The sequence below is a fragment of the Taeniopygia guttata genome, chromosome 19 (genome assembly GCF_048771995.1).
Source record: "Taeniopygia guttata chromosome 19, bTaeGut7.mat, whole genome shotgun sequence".
Taxonomy (NCBI): Eukaryota; Metazoa; Chordata; class Aves; order Passeriformes; family Estrildidae; genus Taeniopygia; species Taeniopygia guttata.
In genome coordinates, this window is record NC_133044.1 from 7,302,027 (window position 1) to 7,329,455 (window position 27,429).

The 27,429-nt window shown below is 41.6% G+C and overlaps 1 protein-coding gene across 2 annotated transcripts; it reads left to right on the top strand.

Annotated features, from left to right (window-relative positions):
- Window positions 1-210: 210 nt before the first annotated feature.
- LOC100217562 (SPNS lysolipid transporter 3, sphingosine-1-phosphate (putative)) lies at window positions 211-24,273 on the top strand. Of its 2 annotated transcripts, XM_002192197.7 has the most exons (12): window positions 211-543; window positions 3,608-3,673; window positions 4,151-4,287; window positions 4,818-4,969; window positions 5,865-5,931; window positions 6,671-6,861; window positions 8,685-8,837; window positions 11,935-12,124; window positions 14,656-14,721; window positions 20,842-20,940; window positions 23,498-23,666; window positions 24,161-24,273. In XM_002192197.7, exons 1-11 carry the CDS (start codon window positions 336-338, stop codon window positions 23,663-23,665), a joined length of 1,497 nt encoding a protein of 498 aa, XP_002192233.5. In that variant the 5' UTR covers window positions 211-335; the 3' UTR covers window position 23,666; window positions 24,161-24,273. The 2 variants fall into 2 exon arrangements, with proteins under 2 accessions (XP_002192233.5, XP_072772834.1); XM_072916733.1 differs by lacking the exon at window positions 24,161-24,273 and having other exon boundaries at window positions 23,498-23,764.
- Window positions 24,274-27,429: the final 3,156 nt, after the last annotated feature.

Consider the following 27,429-nt stretch of genomic DNA (forward strand, 5'->3'; position numbering starts at 1 on the left):
CTGACAACAAAGAATACTGTTATTTTTGCATTTGTGGTTTCTGTGTGATCACTGTGGAGTTGTTTTATTTCTTGGGTGCACAATGGATTTCTTTGCTTTTGTTTACATTTACTTTGCCTTGTCTTCAAGGCCATGGTCTTCAGCACTTTTGCAAAACACAGCCCTGCAGCTTTTTTCTTTTTAAGTTCTTCTGACTGCAAGGAACATTTCAGTTCTTAGTGGCTGTGCTTCAGTCCGGAAATGACCGTAGTGATTGAAGTTCCTCATAGCCCCAACACAACAATTTTGTGTGAGGAAATGCTTCATCACCCCTGCTGAGTGTCTGCACTGGAAACATGCAAACCCCCTGTGAACATGAAGACACAAGCTTGCTGCTCCAGCCACTGTTTGAGGGAGAGGATTATGGAGCTGCTGCAGCAGATGGGACACAATGTCCATCAGTGTCTGTGCCAAGGAACAATCCAGCAAAGAGGGATTGCCTGGTAGTTGCCGTGCTGTGCTTTGGGAATTTAGTGAATTTCATTGATTGGTTCATTGTGCCAGGTGAGAACCCATTTTCCTCTTCTAAAGAAAAAGAAATTTAAGTTCTTAACAGCTCTACAAATGTTTCTAAAGTAAGGATATGCTTTATGTCTTTTTGCTTTTTCTCATTTATCTGCTTTACCTTGTTGAGCATAGTCTTAATGAAACTTCCGATTATAAATCTGGAAATATCTAGGAGGAATTTATTAGATATTAATACTTAGTAGAATGCTTTTAAAAATAAGATAATAGTTTAAAATCTAGGTGTCTTATAAACAGACTTTAGCATACAGGGCAACTGGTCTATTTTTGCGGTTGAATTCTACCAAGGTGTGGCTAAGGAGTTCTCTTTTCTGTATGCAGCAATTTACAAGAACTCCTTTGCATCTAGTAGATTCTATATATTATTCCTTTATCTGAAGAATACTGATGCTATTCCCTCCATTACAAGTTCAAAAACTATGTGATCTCTGTGATAACTTTGTTATCCATGTTAGTTTGCTTAGGGGAGGCTTAACTTCTTTGTGGGCTGCTGGCAGTCGTGTGATTTCTGCAATTGAGAGTTGAACATGATTGTGGAAAAAGAATAGAGACCCACTTCCTTCAGCCTTCCCTCACCCAAGTTATGAGTTCTTGTCTAATAAATAATATCCCTCCTCCAAAATATTTATGAATTCTTTTTTTTCCCTAGCTGAAAACAACCAAGAGTTGCTTTTAGTAACCTGGAGGGAAACAATGGGGGTTTTCTCCCATAGAAACTGTGGTCTGTGTAAATTCTTCTATTTAGTACTACTCTTAAGCATCTCCCATGCTTCCAGGAATCTGATTTAGAAAATAGGGGAAACACTTGTTGTTAGCTTGCTATATTTTACTTCTGAGTGGCCTGGGAAACAGAAATGTTTCAAACCTTGAAAAAACCCAAAGGATGGATTATTGAATTTGGAATTTATACCTAGTTACAGTACACAAAATAATTATTTTGCTACTTCGACCATTCAAAAATTTGAGACATTCAGTCAGTATCTTTAAAAATGGAGAGTGTAGTGGGTTAAAGAGTTTGAGCTTGGTTTTTTTGAGTACTTTTTAACAACACAAGAGGGAAGGAAGCAAAATAGGAGTGCAGTAGGAGTGCATGCAAGGCTATGAGTGAAAACCTTGTGTGTAACTGTTCTGTTGTCAAGTAACTTTCCTTGGAGAAGGGCACAGGACAGAAGAGGATGAAGATATCTTCAAGAAAGAACTTGGATGTTAGAAGGGTATCCCCTTGGAGGGTTAAGATTAAGAAGCCATTTGGCTCATTCCAGGATTTGAACTATTCAGGTGCATCTGAAGCAGTTAAGAGCTTAAAATTCTCCCAACTTGCTCTTGTGAGTGAGGAACCTTCAGGGACATGCAAGAATTCAAGAGCAGAGGTGGGGATAGTGCCCATGCCTTTGAAACACTTCCTTTAATTACACTATGACTAAACCACTTTTTACTTGGTTCTATGGCTCCTGGGCCATGGGGGAGTCTGTAAGCTGCAGTTTATGCCACAGCAATATACTGACTGTTCACCTGCTGGAATTCAGTGCCACTGCAGAATTCTTGCAACAGTGCGTTTGAGTTTGGCTGTCCAAGTGTACGACCACGTTGTTAGCTATCAGCTGACAGGAAAGGGAGGAAGGGGAGGTGTGTGTATCTGCTCAGAAGTAAACTGGCAGCAGTTACAAAGTTGTGGTTTCCGGATAGTTTTGCTCTCAGCCTTTGACAGTGTTCGTATCACAGAAAACAAGCTCTTCCCCTTAATTGTCTACTGACTTGAGTTTGTTGAAACTAGTGACCATACAGACCTTTCCCCTCTTTTCTGTGCACCAAACTGTTCAAATCAATGCTTTTTAATTTGCCAGGAACTGGCAGGGTCGGTTATTTTAGTTATGTGGAGGGGATGACATTTGAATGGTGCTCAGTGTGAATGTTAGTTTGAGATGAAGTTGTGGTTCTGTTCAAGTCTTGTTAGCTGTGATTTGTTCTAAATACTCCACGAGACCAAACCTGAATTCCTCTAATACAGCATTTCTGTGCATTGATCACTGGCTGCCAGAAAGGAAGGATATACTTGATTGTCCTGTTTTAATGATGCAAAATATTTGAATTATATCTCTTGTTCAAACTTTTTAAACCATTAGGAAACACCCAAATGTAAAATATGTTCAAGAGTCACTGAGAAATATCTGTAAACCACTGGAGCTGTTGTTTGGCTGAGTTTTGGTCTACAGTGACTTGAAGTGATGTCAGTAAATAGTGAGTGGACTGATGCTGCAGCCACGGGGACTGTGGGAGAACATGGATTTAGCTTTAAATTAGTTGGTCCCACAGTGCTTTTAAGTGGCTGGAGCAGTGTAGTGCATGGCACATGTAAAACACTGTGTGGGAGAAGGGGTGCCTCTTGCTGACCTCACCCACTCCCTTTAGCTGAAGATGAGCTCCTGTGAGCACAGCAGGCAAATTACACAGAACTTGTTCTCTTAAGTGGTGGTGGTTTCATCCTCTTAACAATGTTATGACTATCTATTTTGACAAAATTGAAGTGGCATGAGGAGTGAATGTCTTTTTTAATTGATATCTTTCAAAACTGGAGTACAGGTATGCTTTTTCAAAGCACTATCTTCTATTTTCAGTAGGTTTTCAGCGGTGTAAATCGGAAATACAAGATAGGTGAGATAGAAGTTCTGCAGGTCTGGCATGGTATAGAGAAGAAAACGACCTTTTTGTCTGAACATCCACTGTTTTGTTCTACATTGTGTCCATTAAACGTTGATCTCTAAATTTTTCCTGTTCTTAGGTGCCAAAGAAGCAGAACATGAGTGGTTGAAACAGTGGTTAAACTGACTCTCCTATGACCCTTATAGTGGAAGATCATTAATTTTATCTATAGTGATAAGAATTTTCAATTCTCTGTGCATCTTGTGCTTGTGGGAGAGTAATGGCTTACATCTAAACGAAAATCTAAATGTGCTGCAGTTGTTGCAAGCCCTGTTTTTGGGTTGGCAGTTACAAGGATTGAGTAGGGTGCTTTGATAACATTCAATGTCTGCCTCTGTTGCAGGGATCCTGTTGGATATACAAAAATACTTCGGGCTCAGCGATGGGAAGACAGGTCTACTGCAGACAGGTAATAAAATCTCCTCAGTTCAGAGAGCTGACTTTGTCTTGCCCCTCGATGGTCTGCTCCTAAAATAGAGTCCAGTTGCTTAGCTCTTCTAGTTCCTCCTTGTATGTGGTATTGCTCACTTCCACTTGTGGGCAGGCTGACTATAATGCAAAACTGAAAGTCCTTCAAAAATCCCACAGTATGTGAATCACAAAAGATGAAGGGTTTCTCAAGAAATACAGAAGTTGAGTTATTCACATACATTCACATTGTTTAATTCAATTCACATCAATTCAATTCCCATACATTTTATGTTGTATAGGTATTTTGAGTACGCATTTGTCTTTTTCTAAATATCAATCCTCCTCCTAGTCCTAGAAACTCAGCCTGCCTTAAAGCCCTCCCCTAAAAATGACCTGAGTTTATCTGAGGGCTGAGCAGTACATATGACAGAAATAATTAGATAAATATTGTCTTTGTTCATTGTTGGATTTTCAGTCTTCACCTTGTGTTACATGCTGGCTGCCCCCATCTTTGGATACCTCGGAGATCGCTACAACAGGAAGATCATCCTTGGAGCTGGTATTTTCTTCTGGTCTGGTGTGACCTTGGGGAGCTCATTCATCACTGAGTCGGTAGGTTGCTTTTTTAGAGGGTGCTATGAAAATAACCTGCATCCATCTTGCAGGACTTGATAGAGTCCTTTTCTAATCACATTTGGAAAAGCATCAGTGACCACTCATTTCCCGAGCCTTAAGCCAGGCCTAAATATCCTCCATGCAGGAATGCCTTATAGGACTCTGAAGTCCAGCCTAGGCAATAGAGAACCCACACATTATTGTTGGGATAGATGGGGTTTTATTTTTGTCCAGAATGTTTTTTGTTTATGACCTTACAGTGTCTCAGCTTGTTGGATACATGTGCTCTATCCACCCTGTCCTGAAATTCCCTCTGGGTGTCACTCTGAGAAGTCACTGCTGTGAAGAAGGAGAAAGCCAAGCACTGAGATGTGAGGGGAACAGGTGTGGGAATACAGACACAGGCAAAAGGCAGTGGAATTCTGATTTCCTCTGGTAGATTTCATCTACTAAAATGCCCCTCCTTAACAGTAAGCTTTCTTTCTTGCATGGACTTTTTTTGATTATAATATGTCTTTTCTCTGCAGCATTACAGGATATTTGTTCTTTCACGAGGATTGGTTGGCATTGGCTCTGCCAGTTACTCCACTATAGCACCTACCATCATTGCAGACCTGTTTGAGGAAGGAAGAAGGACCACAGCTTTATCTATCTTCTACATCTTCATTCCAGTGGGAAGGTTGGCTTTCTTGCAGTGGCCTTTGGAAATTCTGTCTGACCACACCTGCAATTCAATATCCCTTGAGCCCTAATCAGATTTATTTTGATGTATTTCTTCTTGGCTCTTAGAAAGGGATTTGTCACTTCCTTGGCAAGTTTGAATAGAGCTGATTAGGTGTATTTCTCTACTTACCTTGGGAAAAATTCACTTTTTCCCCCAAACATTTTTAGGGAGAGTCTAGACTCTGGAAAACCTGGCTTTGAATAAAATATTGAATCAATTCTAAAATAAATATGAGAATGCATGAAAGTGCATGAGAATATGTAATTTATTTCTGTGTTTTAGAAGACAAAAGCTTTAAGATATTAGTTTATTAGACAGATTTTCCAAGAACCCTCCATTAAATGTCTCCCAAGGAAGAACTAGTACTTCCCTCTCCTCTTTTAGTTAAATTGACATTGTGTCTGAAGAAAAGGTGGAGAAGGACTTTTCAAATAATTTAGAGTCATACTCTGTATCAGAGCAGGCAGCCAAGGCTGGGTCCAGAAGGCAGATTAGAACTCAAGATATTCCTGCAGGGCGTAATTCCTTTGGCTAGCACAGAAGAGAGTAGGTAATAAAATGTTTTATGGGCTCTTTGATCCGGGTTTGCAGTGTCATCCTACAGAATATGTTTACTAAGGGGAATCTGGGACATCACTGTCATCATCTCAAGTCTGCTCTGAGGAGGTTAGTTTCTTTTTAATACTGGCTGGCAAGCAGACTAGCACAGGCCACGAGGGTCATTTCTGTTTATCCCTTTGGAAAACTATGACAGAACACTTCTATGTGTTCTCCTTGGCTGGCAAGACATGTCATTTCAGCCATCCAAAATTCATTGGTGCTTACTGACCATTCTTTTCTGGTTTTGCAGTGGCTGTGGTTATATGCTGGCAGCTGGCATGGCAAAAAGCACAGGTGACTGGCACTGGGCATTCAGGGTGAGTCACTCACTTTCATTCACCATAACATCAAAATCATCACTCGGGTTTGGATTCTTTATGTTCATTGTGTTAAAGTGAGCAGTGGGAGGAATTCCTACCCTCTGACAGGTCAGAAACATGGTGTTTAGGAGAAGTTTTCCTGCAGGTCAAATAGCAGATTGCTGCCTAGCTCTAATAGGTGTGGGTGAAATTGTACAGCAGCCAGGGCAGGTGCTGATGTTCCTCTTACCTGAAGGCACATTTGGAATGGTTGTCACTGCACCAAGACCTCCTCAAACAGAGGAATTTGAAGGTAAAATGCTCATTATACTGGTAGCACCAGTTTTCTGGAATGCTGTTGGGAACAACTTCTTTATATACATAATAAGCAGGTGAGTGAGGCAGAATATTTACTGGAGTAACACTGATGTTATTGGTGACTGCATCAGTGATTCTTGTGTTTGTGGCTAGAATACTACAGTATAGTTTTCTTTCTTCACTTTTTTTTTTTTTTTTTTTTTTTTATCAGAGGGAGGAGCGATCAGGTATCTGTATGATGGGGAGGGAGGATCTATTATCTTTTTTCAAAGTCACCAAAGTCACTCTTTTTCTTTACAAATATGGCCTAAACCAGCACACATCTATTTCTGAACATATCTGCAATTTTCTGATAGTGATTCTAATGCAATTGGAATTGCTGTGGAGTTCCCACTATAAGAAAACAGGTATCTTTGATCTAACCAACCTGTGTCTACAGGTAACTCCTTGCATGGGAGGACTGGCACTGCTTCTCCTGATTCTACTGGTCCCTCACAAGATCCAGAGAAGGACAGCAGCACACAGAGCACTGAGCATCTCTGGCATGAGAGGAAGAGCAGATGAGAAGCCAGATGTGCACAGAACCACCAAGACTACTTGGTGTCAAGATGTGGGATCACTTGTCAAGAAGTAAGTGGTTTGAGCTACAAAGGCTCCCTCTGTTGAGGAGTCACCATTCCATTATAAGAAATATGTCCATTGAGTCCCATTTTGCTCCTTTGAGCCACATGCTGTATGCAAGAGGATGGAAACACCATTAGTAAAAATCGTTCTTCCACTTTTTTTTACAGGAATGCTGCAAAAGAGATAAAAAATTTCTTTGCTTCTTCTATCCTCTCATTTTGAGGAGGGGTAAGGGGGCAAAGTTATGATGGCAGTTTGCTCCTTTTTGAATCCAAAGCTCTACTTTATACTATTTTTTCCCTTCCCTACAGAAACTAGATTGGTAAAAGTGCATCATTTTCTGGTGTAAATTTATATATAATTCTTAGCACCTGAGGAAGGTTGGATTAGCATGTCTCAGGTATTTGGGAGGATGCTGTGCATGAGGTCAGAGTTTGTGGGACCCCCATATGGTTTATAAAGTATTATCCATGTGTTTTGATGGGCTGAGCTGTGGCTGGCAGATGACATCTTCCTTTTAACCACACAAAACGTAAAGATGCAGCTGACGTGCAGGGCGGAGTAAGATCGGGGCTGGAGCAGCTTTGGGAACAGCAGGTGCCGCTGTGCAGCTGCGCCAGACCCGCTCCGCGCTGCCGCCGCTGCCCGCACGCTGCTTGCCCGACCCAGCGCTTGTGTTCAGAGCCTTGCTTTCCTGGGACGTCGTTTGTCTTTGGAGTGCTCTTCTAGACGATCCACTTTTCTAACTGCCCGCTAAACCTGCATCCTCTTTACATCCTGAGCAGCAGGTACAGTAGAGATCGGTTTTCTAGGATCACAACTTGTTGGCACTACATCCTGAAGTGAATAAAAAACTAAATCTTCCTGAATCAAAAATTAATCTTTCTGACATTTCAACAACTAGACTATCTCCAAAGTTGCTTTCGTACAGAGATGTTCCAGTGCAAAAAAAAACATATTTTAATTTTCTTTTCCTTTAGTAATTGATTCCCATTTTCTTTTCCTTGTTTTCCAAAGCATAAAGACATACCACCAAAAAAACCTATGTGGTTCCACCTTTAATGAAGTCCAAGAGCACTTTATCTTTAGGAAATGGAGAATTAGGTTCATAACAAATCCTCTAGTTTGGTGGTCACCTGATCATTTGCAGCAGTCTTTAGAATTCATACATCCCTATTGACCTCAAAGGGGGCTTTCTCCTGAACTATTAATGACAAAGAGTCCAGCAAAAAATTAATTTTCTCCTAGAATAGGGCAGGAAGGAGACAATGTTTGGACAGTTTTCAGAAATGCTTCTCCTTTTGTCTTAAACTTGCTGTGGAGATTGAGTCTATTTTACTCACTCAGGTAGAGTTAAGGAGTGCTTCAGCCCAGCCCAGACCCAGCCATTGCTCTCATACTGGTTACAGAAACAGCTTAAAACCTGAGGCATTTAGACTTGAACATTGAAACCTTTCCTTTATGTACTAAGCCATTAAATTCTTGCTCACTCTCTATTGTTATACTTCTGCTATCAAAAAACTCACAGCAATTGTTTTGGCAGAAGTTGGCATGAAATCTGCAAGAGACCTGGATTTAACATTAAATCAGTAGGTCATACCCTTTGCTCTAATTAGTACTTTATTGTTTAATTTCATAATAAAGTCTGATCAGAGTTCAGATATTCAAGGGAGTGGATTTTGATTACAAGATGTCTTGTATTGTTTGGTTATTTTGTTATTGCTTGAAATCCTGGGTGTTGCAGGTAGGTTTTCCCTTTTTCCTCACACACCATTCTTTCTAATATCTCTCAGTTGTTTTTTTTTTTTTTTTTTTTTTTTTACTTTCAGCTGTAGTTTTGTCTGTTCCTCACTGGGTCTGACTGCCATGGCCTTTGTCACTGGAGCCCTGGGAATGTGGATGCCACTGTTTCTGTACAGAGCTCAGGTTGTCCAGGGCCTTGTCCCACCATGCCTCCAAGACTCGTGCAATTCCTCTAACAGGTGAGCTGTGCCTGTGGGAGCACACCTGGAAACACTGCACGGTGCTCAATCCCAGATGGGTTCCAAAGGGGAGGGGAGGATGTGACCCAGCACTTCTTGTGAATCGGGTGTGAATGTTTAATTGCCTCCCAGGTATCTGGGACACTCCCCTTTGTTTGTTTGTTTGTTTATAATCACTCAGTTAACTGGAAAGATGCTGCCAGCCCTATTTAAGTAAAGTGGGAAGAAGCAGTAATAGTAACAGTTGTGGGGGAAAAGGAGTAGCTTTAGCAAGGAGTTTTTAGTTAACAAATGACTGTGCACCCCAAGTTATTTAAATACCCATTTAAGTATATTTAAATCCTGTGTTTTAGTAACTTGCATATTATCTTCTTCTTATTCTGTTTTTATAATCTGTGCCATGTTGGTGAGTTCATTGTGGCTCCCAGTTTGAAGTAAGCTTGATGATTTTGATGTAGTATCATATCATCACAGGAAATTGTGAATAGCTGCCAGCAGAGCTCTGCTTACAGAGCATGTCCAGGCCAATGAAGATTCATGAACAATATCAAATATTGTACAAGAAGGGGAATTTACACTAGCAGAACACTTTGAAGTAATCATAACACACCTTTTTGTGGATCCTTTTTACCCATTGAGGAAGAGAAGTTTTTTTTCACAGTGTGTTTTCCAGAACACCAATATGTATTCAGTGTTCCTCTTGAGTCCTCACAGCTTCTCTCAGTAACAGTGACTGACTCCTGGCAGTGGCCTCCATACAAGTATCCCTTTCTCCCAGAGATATCCAAAGTCTTGTTTCAGTTTCTGCTTTTGTAATGGATTTCAAAGAACTAAGTGCTTACTGCATGGCCTTTCCAGGTAAAGACAATTAAAGGGAAAAGCAATAATCACACCTTGGATGTATCCTCTGCTGGTGGGATTTTTCTGGTTTTATGCAATGGAATAACTGAGGTAACTCAGAAGTGATTTCTGAATTGTAGCAAAACCAGATGGATTGAAGAGTCATCCCAAAATCCTTCAATGGGAAATGAATTGTGCTTCCATGGATGCCACCAGTGGCACATTACTTATCAAAGAACAGTACTGGGAAGGGGGTGAAACACAGGAGTCTGGCTCAGGGTAGGCAGATGAGGGAAGCTGAACAGCTTAAGATGTTTGGCTGTATCTATTCACAGATGCAGTTTAAGTACTTCTTTTGTTAAGTTGAAGGTGTTGACCTCTAGTTTGTTTTCTAATCCATTTCTGAATTATTATTCCACAGTAGTGTTGTTAGAGCAGACGTGGTCTTCAGGGAAGTGAAACAGAGCATCTGATAGTTTAACCTCATGTACTGCTTCTTATAGGATGCTTTAAATATAACCTTGGCATAAGCTCATAAGGTTTATGCCAAGGAGCAGCATAAGGCTGGTTTTGGACTGTTATTCCGAGGGGATGTAAAGAAACAGTATATAAACTTCTATGTCAGACCTGGTGGTGCTGGAGGAACTGAGCTGCACATTACTAGACCTGCCCAGGGATACTTTAAAGATGTTTTCCCCTCTGGCTGTTCAGCAGTTTCAGACTTTGTTTAAGGATCAGGACTGTGTCACTTAGACTCCTTGAAAACACAGACTCAAATGGCACCACAACTGATTCAAGTCTCAATCCTTTCAAGGTAGATAAATAGGCAGTGTGAAGTTTTTGTTCAGGTCTTTGTGCCAACAATTTCAAACAGATCAGAGAGATAAGTGAGCATTCTCAGACCCTAAAGGATCCCATAGGAGCCTTTCCCCAATACTAGGCTTCTGTACTTTCCTACGCCCTGTCAACTGAACTGTGCTTGGATTTAATTTTGGCAATTCTCTTATTTAAGCTGCAGGTTTATTTCAGCTACAGTTTACAACATATGGATATTCTAAACACAATTCCATGAATGCTTCAATCAACTAATGTTACCTTGGAACTTGCCTCTCTTGAACAGATGTCTGAGATAATTCTGTCAAGTGACAATCTATAATGTCACTATCAAGCTATAGTCAGTGATAGCTCAGAATCCTGAAAAACTTTCAGGGAGAGTACAAATTTTCTTAAAGTTTATCTTACATAGCAATACCTTTTTTTTTCTTGTAGAATTATCGAGTTCTTCCTAATCAGCCAGAAAGAAATTAAGAAGTGGATGTTCTGTAGTTTAAAGGAACAGATCATGTCCCAGCTGGTTACTTTGCTTTGCAGTTAGGAAAAGCTCTGGAAAATGTGCAGAACTTACCGTGTAGCACTCTAAAATATTCAGAAACACTTGTGCTCGGAATACATTGATCCTGTCCCTGCTTGCCTTCAGAGAATTATGATACAGTGGCTGATCTTGTGCTTTTTCTTTGGTGGGGGGGTCTCACTGGGACAGAGACAAAAGCACACATGCAAGTCCCTTTGGAAGCTGAATCTTCTAAACTATTCAGACATGTTCTTTTAAAATATGAACTTGTGGTTCCTGAAGAACACATTTGCATTTGCAGACACACAAAGCTGAATGGTACTGGAAACTCTGTGTTCAGAAAATGCTATGTGGACCTGGCAGTACTTACCTATTCAGTATTCTGTGAACTCTCTGGGAAGTGGTAGGTGTTTCCCATAGTCAGAGAAGTGACTCATCTCAGCTGTGCTAACCAGAGGGTTGTAATTTAGATGTGTATCATTCCACGTGCTAGGATCTCTTCCAAGGCAGCAGATTGTGATACAGGGTTACTCCATCTGTGTTTCAGGGATGACTGGGTAGATTGATTCACAGGGTAACCACCATGACTGTGTCTCCTCTAAATCACAGCATGTCCAAGCCAGATTGTACTGAGCAGAGCCCTCCCTGAGCCTGGGTGCATAACACCTGCTCTGTAAATCTGAAAATATCTTCTCCAGGGGATACAGCCACCATCACAAGGCCATGGCTTCAGCTGTGGCTTGGGTTCACATCCATTTAGAAGGAGTGGGAGGGTCACATCAAGTGGAATAAAAGTCAGCTTCTCTATTAAAGACTCCTCTGAAACTACAGGTACAAGATAACACCATTTATTTTTTCACCGTTCAGTTTTACTATGCTCAGCTGAATCCTTTGCTTTGTCACCAGCCTAATATTTGGAGGCATCACCATTGGGACAGGAATCGTGGGTATTATTGCTGGGGCAGAAGCTGCAAGACGTTTAAGGAAGATAAACAACAAAGCTGATCCTCTGATCTGTGCCTCAAGCATGTTCATTTCTGCCCTGTGCCTCTACATAGCTCTGATGGTGGCCCAGACAAATATCCTTTCCACTTTTGTAAGTGACAATTTGCAGAATGTCTTTTGGTATCCTAGGGAGAATGGGAAGGGGGAGGAGGAGGCAGCGAGGGGTGGGTTTTTGCAGAATTCTCTGCAGGCTTCTGGACCATTAAGAGGTTTCAGTGACTTGTGAAAAGGTACCCAGGTAAGCTGTGGGCTCTGATGCTCCCACAGCTGAGGTGTGTCCTGTGAGAGCCACACTGGGCAGAAGAGCCCAAAAACTGGGCCTGAGGTCCTGCAGAGTGCCCACACTGAAGAGAATAGTAACTATGCATTTAGCTGTGTTGGAACATGTCCCTTATGCAAAAATCTAGTTAAAGCAAGTCTCAATCTTATGTTAATTTTTAATGCTTTGTGCCTCATTTAGTATTCTTATTTATTTTTGATCTCTGAATACCTAAAGGTTGGTGTAGTTGGGACTGTACAATACACACTGTTCTTGCTAAGAATAATTTAGCCTTCACCTTCAAAGCCCCAGATCACTAGCTGATCTTCAAAGTCAAGCTTTTGGCAATACAAACTGAAGTATAAATCACTTAAATTCCATTCTCAGTAAAAGGGAAAACAGAAACTTACTAGGAATGACAAAAAAATCCCTGTAAGAGGGAACTGAATGTAAACCCTATTTCAACTGTAATCTGGTAACAGCTGGGGAAAGACTCCTGTGCATTTTTTCTGTGACTCCACAGCCAAAATCACCATGATTAGCATGTAAAGTAAAGTAAAGTAAATTACAGTAATCAACAGTTCTCTGCAAAAGGGCACTTTTGCATGTTTTTGGTTTTTTTTTTTTACTTCTAAGAATAATGCTTGTTCAAAGAGGTTTTCCTTCTGACTCCTCAGAAATGTATATTCCTATGGAAAAACACCTTTACCAAGAGAAAACACAAGTGGATTGGCCTGTCTGAGTGTGTGCACATGAAGAAAAATGTGAAGATTATTTTTGGGTCCAGGAGTGGGGATCTAAGTGCCCAGAAGAATTAGCCATTGTCTTTTTCTCCTCCTCAGAGTCCCACATAGCTCCACTCATAATGTGTTCCTCGGGGGATTTTTTTGTCATTAAAGGCAGAGAACAACAGTTTAATTTGCCAGTCTGTGTTGGATGAGTGGATCAATATATTTGGTTGGAACTACCAAAACATACCTTTCATTAGAATCATAGAACCACAGAATCATAGAATTAGGGTTTGGAAAGGACCTAAAAGCTCATCCAGTTCCACTCCCCTGACACAGGCACGGTCGCCTTCCACTAGACCAGATTGCTCCAAGCCCTGTCTAACCTGGCCTTGAACACTTGCAGGGATGGGGCAGCCACAGCTGCTTTGGACACCGTGTGCCAGGGCCTCACCACCCTCAGAGGGAAGAATTCCTTCCTTATATCTAATCTAAAGCATTGTGAAGGAAAAGATGTCTAGATAATGGTCTATACTAAGTATATCAGTGTTTCAAGGAGTCTTTTCCCCCAAACTGGCTTGGAGAAGTAAACGAATGAACAGAACAGACAAGAACCACAGGATGTATGGATATCCTGGGTCTATTATCTGTATCTATTACTTACAGGGTATCTGTAGATATCCTTAGTTTACTAGGTCGTCTAGATCTCCTTAGGAGAATGCAAGCAACCCCTCCAAAAACATCTGCGTTTGTCACTTTTCATCAACCAGGGACAACATCTTGAGCAAGACCTTACCAAACACAGTGTTGGCACCTGTTGTAACAATGTGCCATCAGTCTGATTAGTAGATAATATTGTGCCAGGTGCCATGTAACTTTGTGGCCTGTGTTTCTGAACAGATTCTGCTTTCTAGCGCTGCTCCACCTCAGTGGTGTAACTTTAATGCTTTCCTCAAGTCTTGCTCAGTCTGGGCAGGCTGCTCCAATCTGTGTCCAGGGCTGGCTGAAAGGGTTAATATTTTCTGAGGCCTCAGCTATAAGAACTCTTCGAGTGCCCTACCCCTTTCCTCATGGCTGGGTCTCCATCTGTGATGGATTAGGGATTTCCCACAGGACACCAAGAGATGAGACTCCCTGTCCTTGGAGTCCATTCCATTTTGGAAATTCTCTCTCTTGAAGGAGCCCTTAAGAGTACTTGTGCTGGCTCAGAAGTGTTCACTTGGCTTCATTTGCATACCTGTGCACTTTGTAAACCTGTGCTGAATGTTTCTCTTCCATGCATCTTGCTTTTCTCTTCTTGAGTTCACTAGTTCATAGCAGTTAATTTGGGAGAGTGGTATATGTTTCCTATTTTGGCTCTTCTGCTGAGGATTTGTGACCCAAACACCTTCTCTTATTTTTTTCCCTACCTTTAAGATGAAGTTAGTGTTTGTAAGCATAGACAGAGGTGTTTAATAGACAGAGGTGTTTAATTTAGAAGTAATGGGTATGTAGGACAAGTCTTACAAAGATAAGCACAGTCAGGGAGCTTGCCTCATCTTCACAATATAGAAGGGCAATGCAGGGTATAGTATAGTATAGTGTAGTACAGTATAGTATGGTATGGTGTAGTCACTGCTTTTTTCTGTTTTGCAGATTTTTATTGCATTTGGGGAACTGTTTTTGTCTGTAAATTGGGCTGTTGTGACAGACATACTGCTGGTAAGTGCTCACAAAACTATTTCCTTATTTCAAGGTTTTGACAATGTAATATTGTTCCTAAGCCTGCATCTTGGTGGCTTTCTGGGGACAGATGAACAAACTCACACAGAGAATCCCCTTGTTGGCATTTTGCTTGGAATCATTGCCACAATGTACTGCTGGGCAAGGATGCCAGTGGCAATAAGGGTGTGGTGGGGCAGTAATACAAGTTATTACAATCCCAGGAAGATGTCCTGATTTGGATGGAACTCATGCACGTGGTACTCTATAGTGCTGCCCATACCCATAGTATTTTGGGCTTCTGTACAGCTCTGTGTTGTCAGATATCTGCTAGATAATGGTCTGCACCAGAAACAGGCTCATTTTGTGTCTATAATCAGGTTTTCTGTTTGTTTTCCTGAGGTTTGAAAGGATTATCCCAACGAGGCAAAGTTGATAGTCTGAATATTAGCAAGTTCCCTTAGTTCAGGATACAGTGCAGATGAATTCAGCTCTTGTAAGCCCAATCCATAAGTGGTGCTCACTGCCAGAGCATCAGGCCAGCAGTGATGCTTAAAGGGCTCTTGGGAGTTCCAGGACTGATACCACAAGCTAGGGAACATCAGTGCATGATTTCATTTGGATTCTGTATCAGTAATTTCTTTAGAAAGGAGTGATGTGAAAAGCACACATCTTGTAGCACAGTTTGTCTAGACTGTGATGAGCTTCTTTTTATACTTTCAAAGGTTTTTAGAGTTAGTAATTTTACTTGAGTTTTTTCTCTAAATAAAGTTTGGCAACCTTTCATTTAGGTTGTAGCTCCACAGTCACTAATAGATGTCTGTGTAAACCCTGGGGCAGATACTATGATTGATGAACTACACAGATCATTATAGTCTTATCAAGTAGTTTATATGACTTTTTTTTTTTTTAATAATCCATAATATGAACAAGTTGAATATGGTTTATCAGTGCAATAAGCAAAGAAATGCTCATATCTGATAGACTGCAGGAAGCTGATTTAAATACCAAAGTTATTTATATGATTGGCAATTCTTTTGTTGCTACCCATGAGCATAAGACAAAATATTTAAATTGACACTACCCTTTTCTCTGAGGAGTAGAGTACCAGATCACACAAGGGACCCAAACTCAACTTTGGGATCTCTGTGCTGAGAAACTGTAGATGTGATGGTAACCCTAATATTTCAAGCAGGAAGCTCCCTGTGAGACAGGGACTGTTCAGACAAGTGTGGTACAGGCACAATGCTGCTGCAGGTGGCACTGAAAGCGGGGAAATGGTGTAAAGCCATCAGGGCAACTAAGAGAAGGTACAAAGTTAAGAGACGAGAGAACAGAGATCTCTGACTGGTTCTTCCCAAGCAAAAGTCACATGAGTGTTTCCCATTTTATGTAATAGTGTTTCATTCTAAGGGGGCTGAAATCTATTTGCAGATTGCTGCTGCAAACTTCATGGTCATAGTAAATCTTTCATTTAAGAACCACAGTGAGTGCATTCATGTGTAGCACAACATGCAGTGATGCACAATAGCAGTTCACAAGAAGGACAGGGAAAAAACCTTGCAGCCTGTGGCTCCAGTGGAGCACAGGTCACTGGCCCTTGCTGTCACAGGAGCTGGCAGCTTACCCCTGAGGTCACTGGCACTGTGGCCTGAGTTGCTCAGACATACAAATTGCTTGATATCTCTACTGGCTAACTAAACCCAAGTAGTGGGCAAGCTGAGCAGAGATGAAAGTATCCCTATTACAGTGTAAAAGGATGAGAAAGTGCTCAAATGCTGAGCACTCTAGTGACCAAATGGACCAGCTGTGAAGCACTACAGAACTCTCCTTCCACTGCCTGACCTTGCCTTGATGTCAGTCTGTTTATCTTGGTATTTCATAGCTGAAGAATCTCTCTTTACATTCTGATTGAGATGAAGGAATGGAACTACTTACATTTCATGGGTCTTCAGCAAAGTCCTGCTGACACTAACTGCATTATGTTCTCTTTCACGGTACTGCTCTCTACATGTCAGTTTTCTGCACTCTGGAATTTTAATAAAATAGTAAATAATGCAGTCAGCATTAGTCAATTGGCTGTTTGCTTAAAATCTCAGCCAGCAGCCAGGAGGGTTTTGATTCTTATTTGACTCTCACAGAATGGTCAGAAAGAATCATCCTATGAGATAATTGCAGCAGTAAACAGGCGCAGAAAAACTATTACTGGTCCAGACTGTCAGTTTTACTTATCTTCTATTTCAGTTTAGTTTTAAATAATTGGGGTTTTTTTGCAACAGAAGCAAGTATAAATACCATTGCCATTCTTTTACATTAGTTGAGGCACCAACTTTTTTAAGTCTCTCAATTGACTTTTCTTTGAACTCCTACATCTGCATTTTAATTCTGTCCTCTGTCACTGTTAAAGAGGAAGGTGACATCACTGAGTTAGGTAAAGGTATACATGGTGATACATGGTGAGGAGAGTGAGACAGATGGTTGCTATCAGCTCTTTCTTTCAATTCCTTCCTGAATCCAAACAGAGCTTTTGTTCAGTTCCATCACTTCAATCTCAGCTTTCTGAGGGAATGCTGCATCACATTGCAGCACACAGGAAATCTGTGGGGAGCATCATTGCCTTACCCTGGATCCATGTGAATCTAGAAGAGAAGGAAGTTCTTGTCTCCCAGGTGACCAACATCTCTAACTTTCATTTCTTTTAGAATATTGTGGGGTTAGTTAGCAGCAATATTGTATCAACTGGCAACAAGTGGGGAGGTGAAAAATTTGGCATAGCAGAGCTGTGTGGTGTTGTGTTCCCTGGGAACAGACATCAAGTTCATTACCACAAATGTGCTTTGGGTTGGATCTCTTGAATTCTAAATGCTAATAATTGTTTTATCAGAAAAATGATGGAATTGAGCTGAATTTGTTGATATTTGCTCATTCAGTAACAATCTTACTTGGGAGTTGTGTTTCATCCTGTTGAAACCCCATGAGTTCATTGTATTACTGCTGTTATATTGACTGAAGGGTGCCACAGATAACAGCAGTAATTTCTCTTTCTGCCTCATTTCCTATGTGAACTGGTAGGATTTCTGATAATGTAGCTGGATTTGCTAATGCATGTTCTTATTTTGCCATGAAAATTACTTTTCTTTCTTCCTACATGGCATTACTAGCCAGACAATGTAGCTAGGAATTCATTTCTCCTGCGACCTGTGGAGCTGAAGACAAGGAAGATGCTGACTGAATGATAAAGATTTCCTCCCTTTGTGGCTGGTGCATCAAGAAGCATTGCATGTAGCCACCTTTGTGCCTCCTATTCAGTGTAAACACAAAGGTATCTGCTGTACCACTACAGCCCTAATGTGCAAGTGGAGAAGTACTGTAGCTGCCTTGCTGGTTTACCAGGAGGCTGTATTTGGAGTATTCCTTATGAAACATATTTGCCATCTGTGAGGTTATGGAACTCTGTCTTTTAGGGTTTTGGCAACTAATACTGTAGGAGATGCTGGGACTGGAGGGGTTTGGGAAGGCTACCAATGTGTCCCTGTCTTTGGAAGTGCCCTGGGAGGTACAGAAGTGTTCACCAGCCTGTGTGTTCCATCTGCTTTTTTAGCTGACAGCTCTGTGGCAGAATCTGCAGGGAGGTCTCTGAAACCTCCAGAGGCAGCACGAGGGATCTGCAAACTGTACCTGTTTGGAGCACCCACTTCCATCCAGGCACCTGGGCTGGATCTCCTCAGAGGAGGAGTGTGCAGGATGTCACCTCCACTCCTGCCATGGTGTGGGCTCCTGGGCAGTCACTGTGGCCAGGCAGGACCCATGGCTCCTTAGAGTCCCTGTGGGACTCTGTTGTGTTTCTTCTTTTCCTAGTGAATCCCACAGTGCCTTGAGCTCTTGGGTATAGTTTCTGTTGTGCAGAAGAACCTGAGTTATAGCACAGGCAGAGTTTGTATGAGCTCTGAAACTATAGGAAACACCCCATCCTTCTCTTATATTTTTCTTGTTACAGTTTTGTTCCATCTCTTGTTGCAGATAGGGGATATTAAATAAAGGTAGTAAGGAAGTGGTGCAAGGCACTGGGAGAGCCAAAGTACCTTTAGCTTTTCTCATGCTTTCAATCCCCATGATATATTAAGTGCATAAGAATATTTGATTTGCATTTCTCAAACATAGCCTGTCATTATCCATAAAATAAATTTGAGTCTAGGACAGATGACATGAAAACCTTGGAGAGCCAAGAGCTGCCAGTCTCCAATCTAGTACAGTCTGTCATAGCCAGGTCTGCTTCCCGAGCTCAGAGTTTACTATTGTAGTTTTTTTTGTCTCTGTACAAGAGAGCCTGTTCACACAGTGTGCATGCTCATTGTCCAGATAGGTTCTGAGAGAAAAAAAGAGTGGGTGGGCTGCACACCCTCAGTCGAGGCCATAGGGTGCTTTGGCCTTTGTGAGAAGGAGCTGTTGGATTGTTCCCTCATCTCACGGGTGACAAGGATTTCAGAACAGCCAATGTCACATAACTCTGCCCTTACACTGTCTGGGGACTGGATGCAGTGTCGTGGCAACATGACATCACAGTGGTTTTCTGTAACTCTGGAGAGATTTCCAAAGCATCCCTGGTTTTAATATTTACTATTGTTGAAGGACTCTACCTAAATAGTCCTAATGAAAAAGAAATCTTCTATCCATGCTTAGAATACCTGCTTTGGAGGGACTAAGAATGGAGCAGGTTATGCATTAGCTGCACGTGTGCAAAGGAAGGAAGGGGGTTGTCTGTTCTAACCCAGCTGCTCAAAGCTTTCTTGCTGGGTGCAGAAATGCTGGTTTAAGAGTGATTTGTGTATCCAAGGTTGAGGCCAAGTGCCTAAAAGGGGCATTGCCAGTGTTCTCTGGTTCTTTACTGAAACTGGTTGCAGCATGTGATAAGCAGGACCAAAACTCTAAATTACATGTGACAGCAGAGTCTTTTTTAGTTTTAAACCCAACTTATCATGCATGTTAATGTTTCCTTGAAGGCAGTGATAGAGCCACAGTATGGATTATACACCTTGAGTCTGTCCCTTGGTAAGACACCAATCATTCTATGAATTAGTGTGTGAGACATACTTAAGGACATTTAGGTGGGTTTCAAGAAAACCCTCCAAACTGTGGAATAGAGGAGTGAGAAAATATTAAGCATTTTGTTTCTGATACAACCAAGTGGTTGGAAAACAGAGGTATGAAGGTTTGAAATTGCTTCTGAAGCATTCTGACTGTGAATGTTTTTTGCATAAATGTGTTATTTAAACGCTTCTTCAGGCAGAGTTGATCTTCAGTAGCACAGGCATAGAGCTCTTATTACCCTGAAACTACTATATTCCATTTGACAAAATAGTTCTCATTTACATAATGCTTTGCCATGTTCTGGATGTGCACCACATCTCCCTCTCCAACTTGTTATTTAAACTGTGTGCACTGAAAAACAAAATCAGTGTGAGATACTGTTGTTACTACAGTGCCTTGTGTCTCAGGTGCTTCCCAGTTACAGTCAATACCACCAAAACATCACCAGACACTTTCGGGCCTGGCAGGTTGGGTCCTCACCTTCAGTCTTCAAGGGGTCTGCAAGGCCTCAGCTCACATGTTCTACAGCTCCTCCAGGTTCCAGGTGCCCCCCTTTCCCTCAGCAGTCTAGACCAGGCCTGCTGGCACAGATCATAAGGTATTTTTCTGAGAGACTGTCAGTGCTGAATCCTTGTTAGCAAGTCATTGTGACTGCAAGGGATACTGGCTGGAGGCTTCTATTGGCTGCATGGCCAAATGGATCTGCACAAGCTGCTCTGAGCTGTGTATGGACACATGGGAGTCATGATTTAGCTACTTTACTGTGATTTTCTCCTGTGTCTTCCTTTCTTGAATGTTTTTTTCCTCAGCAAAACACTCAGTGTACTCTTTTCCTCAGAATAACTTTTCTGTCTCCAAAGATGTAAACAGTATTTAACTATAAATTTTTCATACAAAGTTGTAAACAATGTTTGAATATGAAATACATCAAAGTTGCTCTGTTGATGTCTCTGGATATTCTGGAAGCAGCTGGGCACTCCTGAAGTTCTGTGTGTTGATGTTCCCTCTCCTGTGGGCTGTGCTTTGTTTCAGTACGTGGTGACGCCGAGGCGACAGTCCACAGCCATCGCCCTGCAGATTTTGGTGAGCCATTTGCTGGGAGATGCAGGCAGCCCATACCTCGTTGGGGTTGTAAGTGAATTCTTTCCTTATTGAATTTACCTTAGGGTAAAACTTCTAGAAACTGATAAGCAGACACTCACAGAATCATAGGCACTACATGCTCCAAAACCAGAAATTACTCAAATTGCTGGCCCTGAGTCTAGGACACAGAGACATTTTTCTAAACATTTTTACTTGCATGAAATACTTGGTCCTATGACACTGCTTGTAGGTGTGAGTAGTTCTATGCAGAGTGTAGAAATTTACAGACTCCTATATTTTTAGAGGCATACATGTTTTGCAGAGAGAGTGTCATAGGATGTAAGCACTTTCTGCTAAGTTTGTGAGGAGTTTCATAGGAGTTTCATAATTCAATGTGTTAAAACCCAAGACTTAGTTCAAATCTTGAAGTTTGAAATCTTGCAATTAGTCAATGGTGTCTTGAAAATCAAAACAAAAGTGGTGCAATGGTTGTCTTTAGATACTACTTGACCTTTAAATCTCTGGTCTCAAATCACCTTAACCCTGAATTCCCACATTCTTTGAAAACTGATTTCTCTGCCCTTCCTACATTTACTTGATCTTAGTACTTAGTGCTTCTGTGCAAATCAGCCTCATACTGCTTTCTCTGTCCAGTTCATTAATTTTAGTTCCAGTGGACTATATCTGCTAGTCTCACTTCCTTCCTTCATTTATTTTAAAGCACAGTAGCTAACAAAGCACCCATTTTAAGTTTTCTGCTTTACTTGACATGGGAGATTGAGTCTTTGTTGGTGATTTAAAGTGTAGCTTTTATGAAACTTTATTTAAAGAAGTTCATCCCCTGTTAACAGTGTCAGGGTTAGACAGGGCCAGCAATGCCCAAGTGAGCTACACCTGTGCAGCTGCTGCTGGCCCAGCCACACAGGAGGTTCCCCTTGTCCTCAGCTGGGTCAAACCCAGGGTCTCAACTGTATAATCTGTCTGGCAGAGAAGAGAGCCTCTCTCCCTGAGGGATTACCCCTGCTGACTTCCTTTTTTTGGCAAATGAAGAAACCATTTTGCTCCTTGGTGTTAGGAAACTCCTGATCTCACATATATCTGACTGTGTGTGTGGAAGCACAACAACCAACATCCCTGTGGAAAATGGCTCAGAAGGGATGCAAAAATGGGAGGTACCCCAAAAGCTAAAATATGTCTTATTCATTCTCCCTGTGAGCACCTGAAAGATTAAACTGTTCATGCCTCTTGCCCTCTGTCCTTTGCCCTCTTTGGGACACAAGCAGAACTGAGGCTTTGTGCTGCATCCTGCCTGCAGAAGTCACCTTAAAGAGCAGCTCTTGAGAGAGTGAAGACAAAAAATGCTTATCCAGATGAGATTAATCTCAGGTAACCTTGTAACTTCACTCAGAACAGAGGCAATAAACCCAGGAATAAAATTACTGTGTGTCCAAGTGGGTTCCTGTGTACTGGGCACCCACATTGTCCTCTGTAATGTTCTGTGATCCCATACACCAACACTTCCCATGACTGCTGTTAGTTAAACACCAAATCTTCTTCTTTCATGTCCTGATAGTGTTTCCTAACCTACTTCAGCCAAACCTTTAGCTTAAAATATGGCTGAAGAATCAGGGAATTTCTCTTTTTCTTCCCTCTGCACTACAGAGATTTTTCCACTAAGCATTTTAAAATTAAATGCATTAGCTTTGTATCATGGCCATTATGCTTGCTGTAGTCCCTAGGTACCCATTTAGAGTTGATCTTCCTCTTATCTTCCTAAACTGTCATAAATAATCATAGAAACCCAGAAAAGGTTGAAGAGTCTTGTATTTATGCATTCCAAGTCACACAGTGTATTCTAACATTCAAGAACAAATGTGGGAATAAAAATGACTGCTTTCACCATTTACCTTTTTGTTTATGCTAAGAAAGATTTCAGGTTCCTGGGTTAAGTGTTGAATCTTACTGAGTTTCTGGAAATCAGATTTTCCTTCTGTCTACAAAAGTAGAATTCATATGTAACATTTATAGCCTTTACAGCCTCATTCTCCCACCAGTGCAAAAAGCACCTGCCTGGTATTTTCTTCCTCCCACTTACTCACAGTGTCACTCTGTAATTCCTCAAATGCCTTTTGGCTCAAAAGCAGACCCCAGTCTTGTCTTAAATTAATTTCCATCTTTTCCCTGTCTTATGAGTGTTGTTGCTTGTGCCTGTACTGCTGCTTGACTCCCTGTTTCTATACCCTGGATGCCAATAAGGGAAGCAGAAAGTTACTGAATAGAATCAAGAAATGCCAAAGGTCACTGCCAAATGCCCATCCTGTGCTGGCAATCGGGAGATGGGCTAGGAAATGGTAAAATATGTTTCCTGCCCTTGTGACTGCCACTGAAGGTGTAAAGCAACATGAGATTTATTGACCCTTTGGAAGCTGGAGAGCAGTGCAGTACAGCTGTGCTGGGTACCAGGTTTGACAAACTTCGGGAGCAGCCTCTCATCCCTGTCTGCCTCTTTTATTCTTTGCAAGGCCCACACTGCAAAGAGTCTGTTTAAAGCAGGAGAGGATGGAGGTGTTATTCTGGATTAATGGCAGCCTTGTTCCCTCCCCAGATCTCCAATGCTATCCAGGCCAGGAACAGCCCGTCGCTGCAGTGGAGTTTCCGGAGCATGCAGTACAGCTTTGTCACCTGTGCTTTTGTGGGGGTCTTTGGAGGAGGCTTTTTCCTCCTCACATCTTTCTACGTCGAGGAAGATCGGAAAGAAGCACAGAAGCTCTGAGGTGTCTGGGTGTCTTTATAACTTTGAAACTCAGATGTGGTGACCTGTTGGACACCAGCCATGGTATTGTCTCTGTAACATTAAACCATGTTAAAGTCTGCCTTATGGTAATGCCATGTCAGTCTCTATAAAAAAAGAGAAGGGCAAAATCCCAGTGAAGTCTCAGGTTAAACAAACCTTCCACATTGAGCAAAACAGACCACAGAGCTCACAAGCAAAACTGCTGTTAATGCAAAATGCTGCAGTACATAGAAATATCATCCTTTACTGTAATGCACCCCTGCAGACTTCATGGAACATGAGGTTCTTTCTCTACTCTGATCTTTCTCAGCCCTGTAGAACCAGTCCTGTCTCTCTGTAGCACTTATCTCTCTTCCCTAAAAGAAATCATATTCAAAGTATAAAAGATTTAGAAAAAAACTTGAATTGGACAGAGCCCTGTCCTCAAGCACCTGGATTCTAACAGCCCCCTTCTGCTCGGACTTGGTTTTCCAGGTACCAGCAATGAACTGTCCCTCAAAGGAAGATGAACTCTGGGGAGAGATTTGCACAGAAGAAAAGAATGTCCTCCCTTTTTTCTTTCCTTTTTTGCTTAATGAGATACAGCTGGGGAAAAGGCCAAATCACAATTCCTCCATATGGCACAAAATCCTGCATACTGAATTTTTGGATGCTTTTGACCGCGAATCAAAGATTGCTCATGCATTGGCATATGGCAACTCTCCTCCCCCATGCATAACCAGGCCCTTGTCCTCTGTGGGCTGGGGAGCTCCAGAGGGTGTTTTACAGAGCTGTCACCAGCATCACTGCTGACCTCAACGGGGAAGGAGCTTTTGAGGCACAACATCTCCTGGAGATTAGGGAGGCCTGTGAGTTTTCAGCAGGATGAGATTTGCCTGTAGAATTTGGGAAATGTAAGTAGTAAAAAGAGTGTTTTAATTTGTCTAAAATGAGGAAGAGAAGCAAAAACAATCAAAGTCATGTCAGATTCAAGGCTGGAGGGTTGTGATAATTTTATATATAACATCTTAATGGCATGCCTCTTCCTAATAGTTGGAGGCTCTTCACTGTATCCTCAGGCCTTGGGTAAGAATCTCCTCTCATGAGTGAGCTGTAGTACCTGTAAAACCACTTAACTATAACTGTCCATTTGAACTCTTATCTCCAAAGTGAAGGAGATTTAGGATGTGCAATCTGCTGTCACAATATCATGCCAGGTACCAAACAAGACATGACCAGTGTGGCCAGCTTCCATTGTTTATCCTGGTTTAACTCCCAGTAGCACCTTAAAGCCTAAGCCTGAGGAAGATATTGGCAAGTGAATTGTAAAATGTTGTGAATCTTGCATGGTTCTCACAGTAAATCATAAGGATCATAAAGCACAATATTCCTGTAATGACTGTGAATGTCTAATGTCATTGCAAATAGCATAATTCAGCTACAGCAGTTTTTTGTTCTTGCCTCTGTCTACCTAATGTTTAAAAAATCTGTTCTGAAATCTGACTTAAACCTAGGGAGTGAAATGTGACCATTGTGGGAAATAATTGAGAAATTTTGGGATACTCAGTGAGTGTAATAATTGTCTTTAAAATAAAAGTTTGTATTCTGAAACATTGAGCAACTTTTTCTGGCTGTAAAAACTCGCTATGGCTATTATACCACTGACCTTTAGGAAACCCCTGTGCTGCCAGAGAGCCCATATGCAAGAAGGGATTTTTGCTATTGGATATGAATGCTTGCAAAGGTCCTAAGTGCTTCAGCCATGGCAGGATTTCAGCAGCTCCATTTGCTTCTCTATCAGTACATTCAGGATTTACCCTACAAACAGCTGAGCAATTTATCACTTTTGTTATGTCAGCATTAAATTCTTCTTTTAAAAAATTCATCAGGAGCTGCATCTGGCACACTGTGCAAGCACGTATTTGACATATGAGCAAGAAATGCCAAATGCTGATCTGTAATGGTACAAGCAGCCCATAGCAAACTCCTCCCTCCTCCTACTCCCATCTCCTCTGTGAAAGTCAGTGCCTAGAAATGAGCAGGATCACACTGACTAGTCATCCCATCTTTTTGAATGCCTCTCTCTTTTAATTTCAATTTACAGGCACTATTAAAGATGGAACTTCCTCACTAAGATTTGTATGAGGAGTAGAATTTCTTAACATTTTCTATGTATCTTGATTTTGCTTCTTAGTGGGTGTCACCAAATTCTGCATGGAGGGGTTCCCTTAGTGCTGGAGAGGGTTGTGCTGCACTGCAGCTATTTCAGACATTATAGTCTTTTCATGCCACCAGCAACCTGTGTTAGGGAAAGTCACTGAGTCCTGGCACATGGCCAGCAGAGGAACTGAGATTTTCAGGCCTTGACTGAAATAACAGTTGTTTTCTAGAGTTCTAATTAAGTACAAGTAAGAGAAAAAAGGAGGGCTTTAAATAGTTACTAAATCAGCTGCTCTGTCTACATTGGAAAGAGCTGCTGCTGGTTATTGAGATTGTTTTGCAGCATTCCTGCTGGAGGAAATCTGTCCCTTGCAGCAACTGAATGATAATCAAACAAGTTGTTAAAATATATATTTTCTGTAATTGTTTGTATATTCTCCTCCTACCCTTAATATTTGTTCTTTGCTTTTTCCAGTCAAGATAGTGAGTAAGAGGCACTTTGAAACAGCTCCAAAAGGTGGGATTTTATAAGTCCATTCAGGTAATCCTTGTGATCTTTTCCTCCCCTTCCCTCATTCCCAAAGCAGGGACAGGTGACCTTTATTGCTTGTGTGGACATTTTTTTAACAAGTTTTAGAGCTCTGCTTTGCATAAAAATTGCCTTCAGAGCTCTGGTTATTTCTAAGTTCTGCCAAATGCCTGTAAAGGTGTCCAGTGGACAGGACATGTCCAAGTCACAATACCAGGTTGTGTAACCACTTTTCCAGGGGGTTCATTTTTTCCACTGGTGATGTGGTGTGACATTGCTGTCAGCAGAATTTTAATTGCCAAGGATGTTTCATGTAACTTTTTCTCTCCTTCCCACACCAGCAGCCCTGTGCTCTGCTCTGGGAAGGGATTTCACAGCACCTCAGGAGCTCCCTGTGCCACAGCTGAAGGTGCAGATGGCAGAGCTTGGCCTCCCAGGCAACAGATTTGGAGATCCTTTCTGGGCTGCTCTCTCCTAAGAACATCTTGTGGTTTATTCCTCTTTGCCCTCATTACTTCTGCAGCTGAAATGTGCAAACCATTTTGCAGAACAGCTTTGAACTTTATAACGCTGCTGATGTAGCCATGGGTGTTAAAAGAGGGGAACAAAGCTCAGGGGATGGTTCTGAAGGGCCTGTGCTGAGCCTGGGTCAGTTATGACCACTAAGAGTTGTACCAATCCTCATGGCTGTTCTTTTACTAACTCATTCCTAACTTCCACTGAAAAATTCAGCAGCTGCACAGGTGCTCTGGGTCAGTACTCCAGCAGTGAAAATATTTCAGAATAGATGGCTGAATTCTATTTTCTTCCTCTGCCCTGTATTTTCTCCCCTTGCAGCCCTGCACTGCCCAGTGACTGGAGCTCACCTGGTGCCTTTACCATTAGGTACACGTGTCCTCTTGGCTCAGGATCTGTAGAATTTCTGTATGGAAAGTAAGCTAAAGGAGATAGACACTCTCCACCTGAGAACAGCATTATAGGAGTGCAGAAAGGCCCAATCAGCTATATTTATGCTGTAGCTGATTTTAGTTTTTCTTAGCAGTAGATCCATCACCTCTGCTTTTTCTTTCCTTTT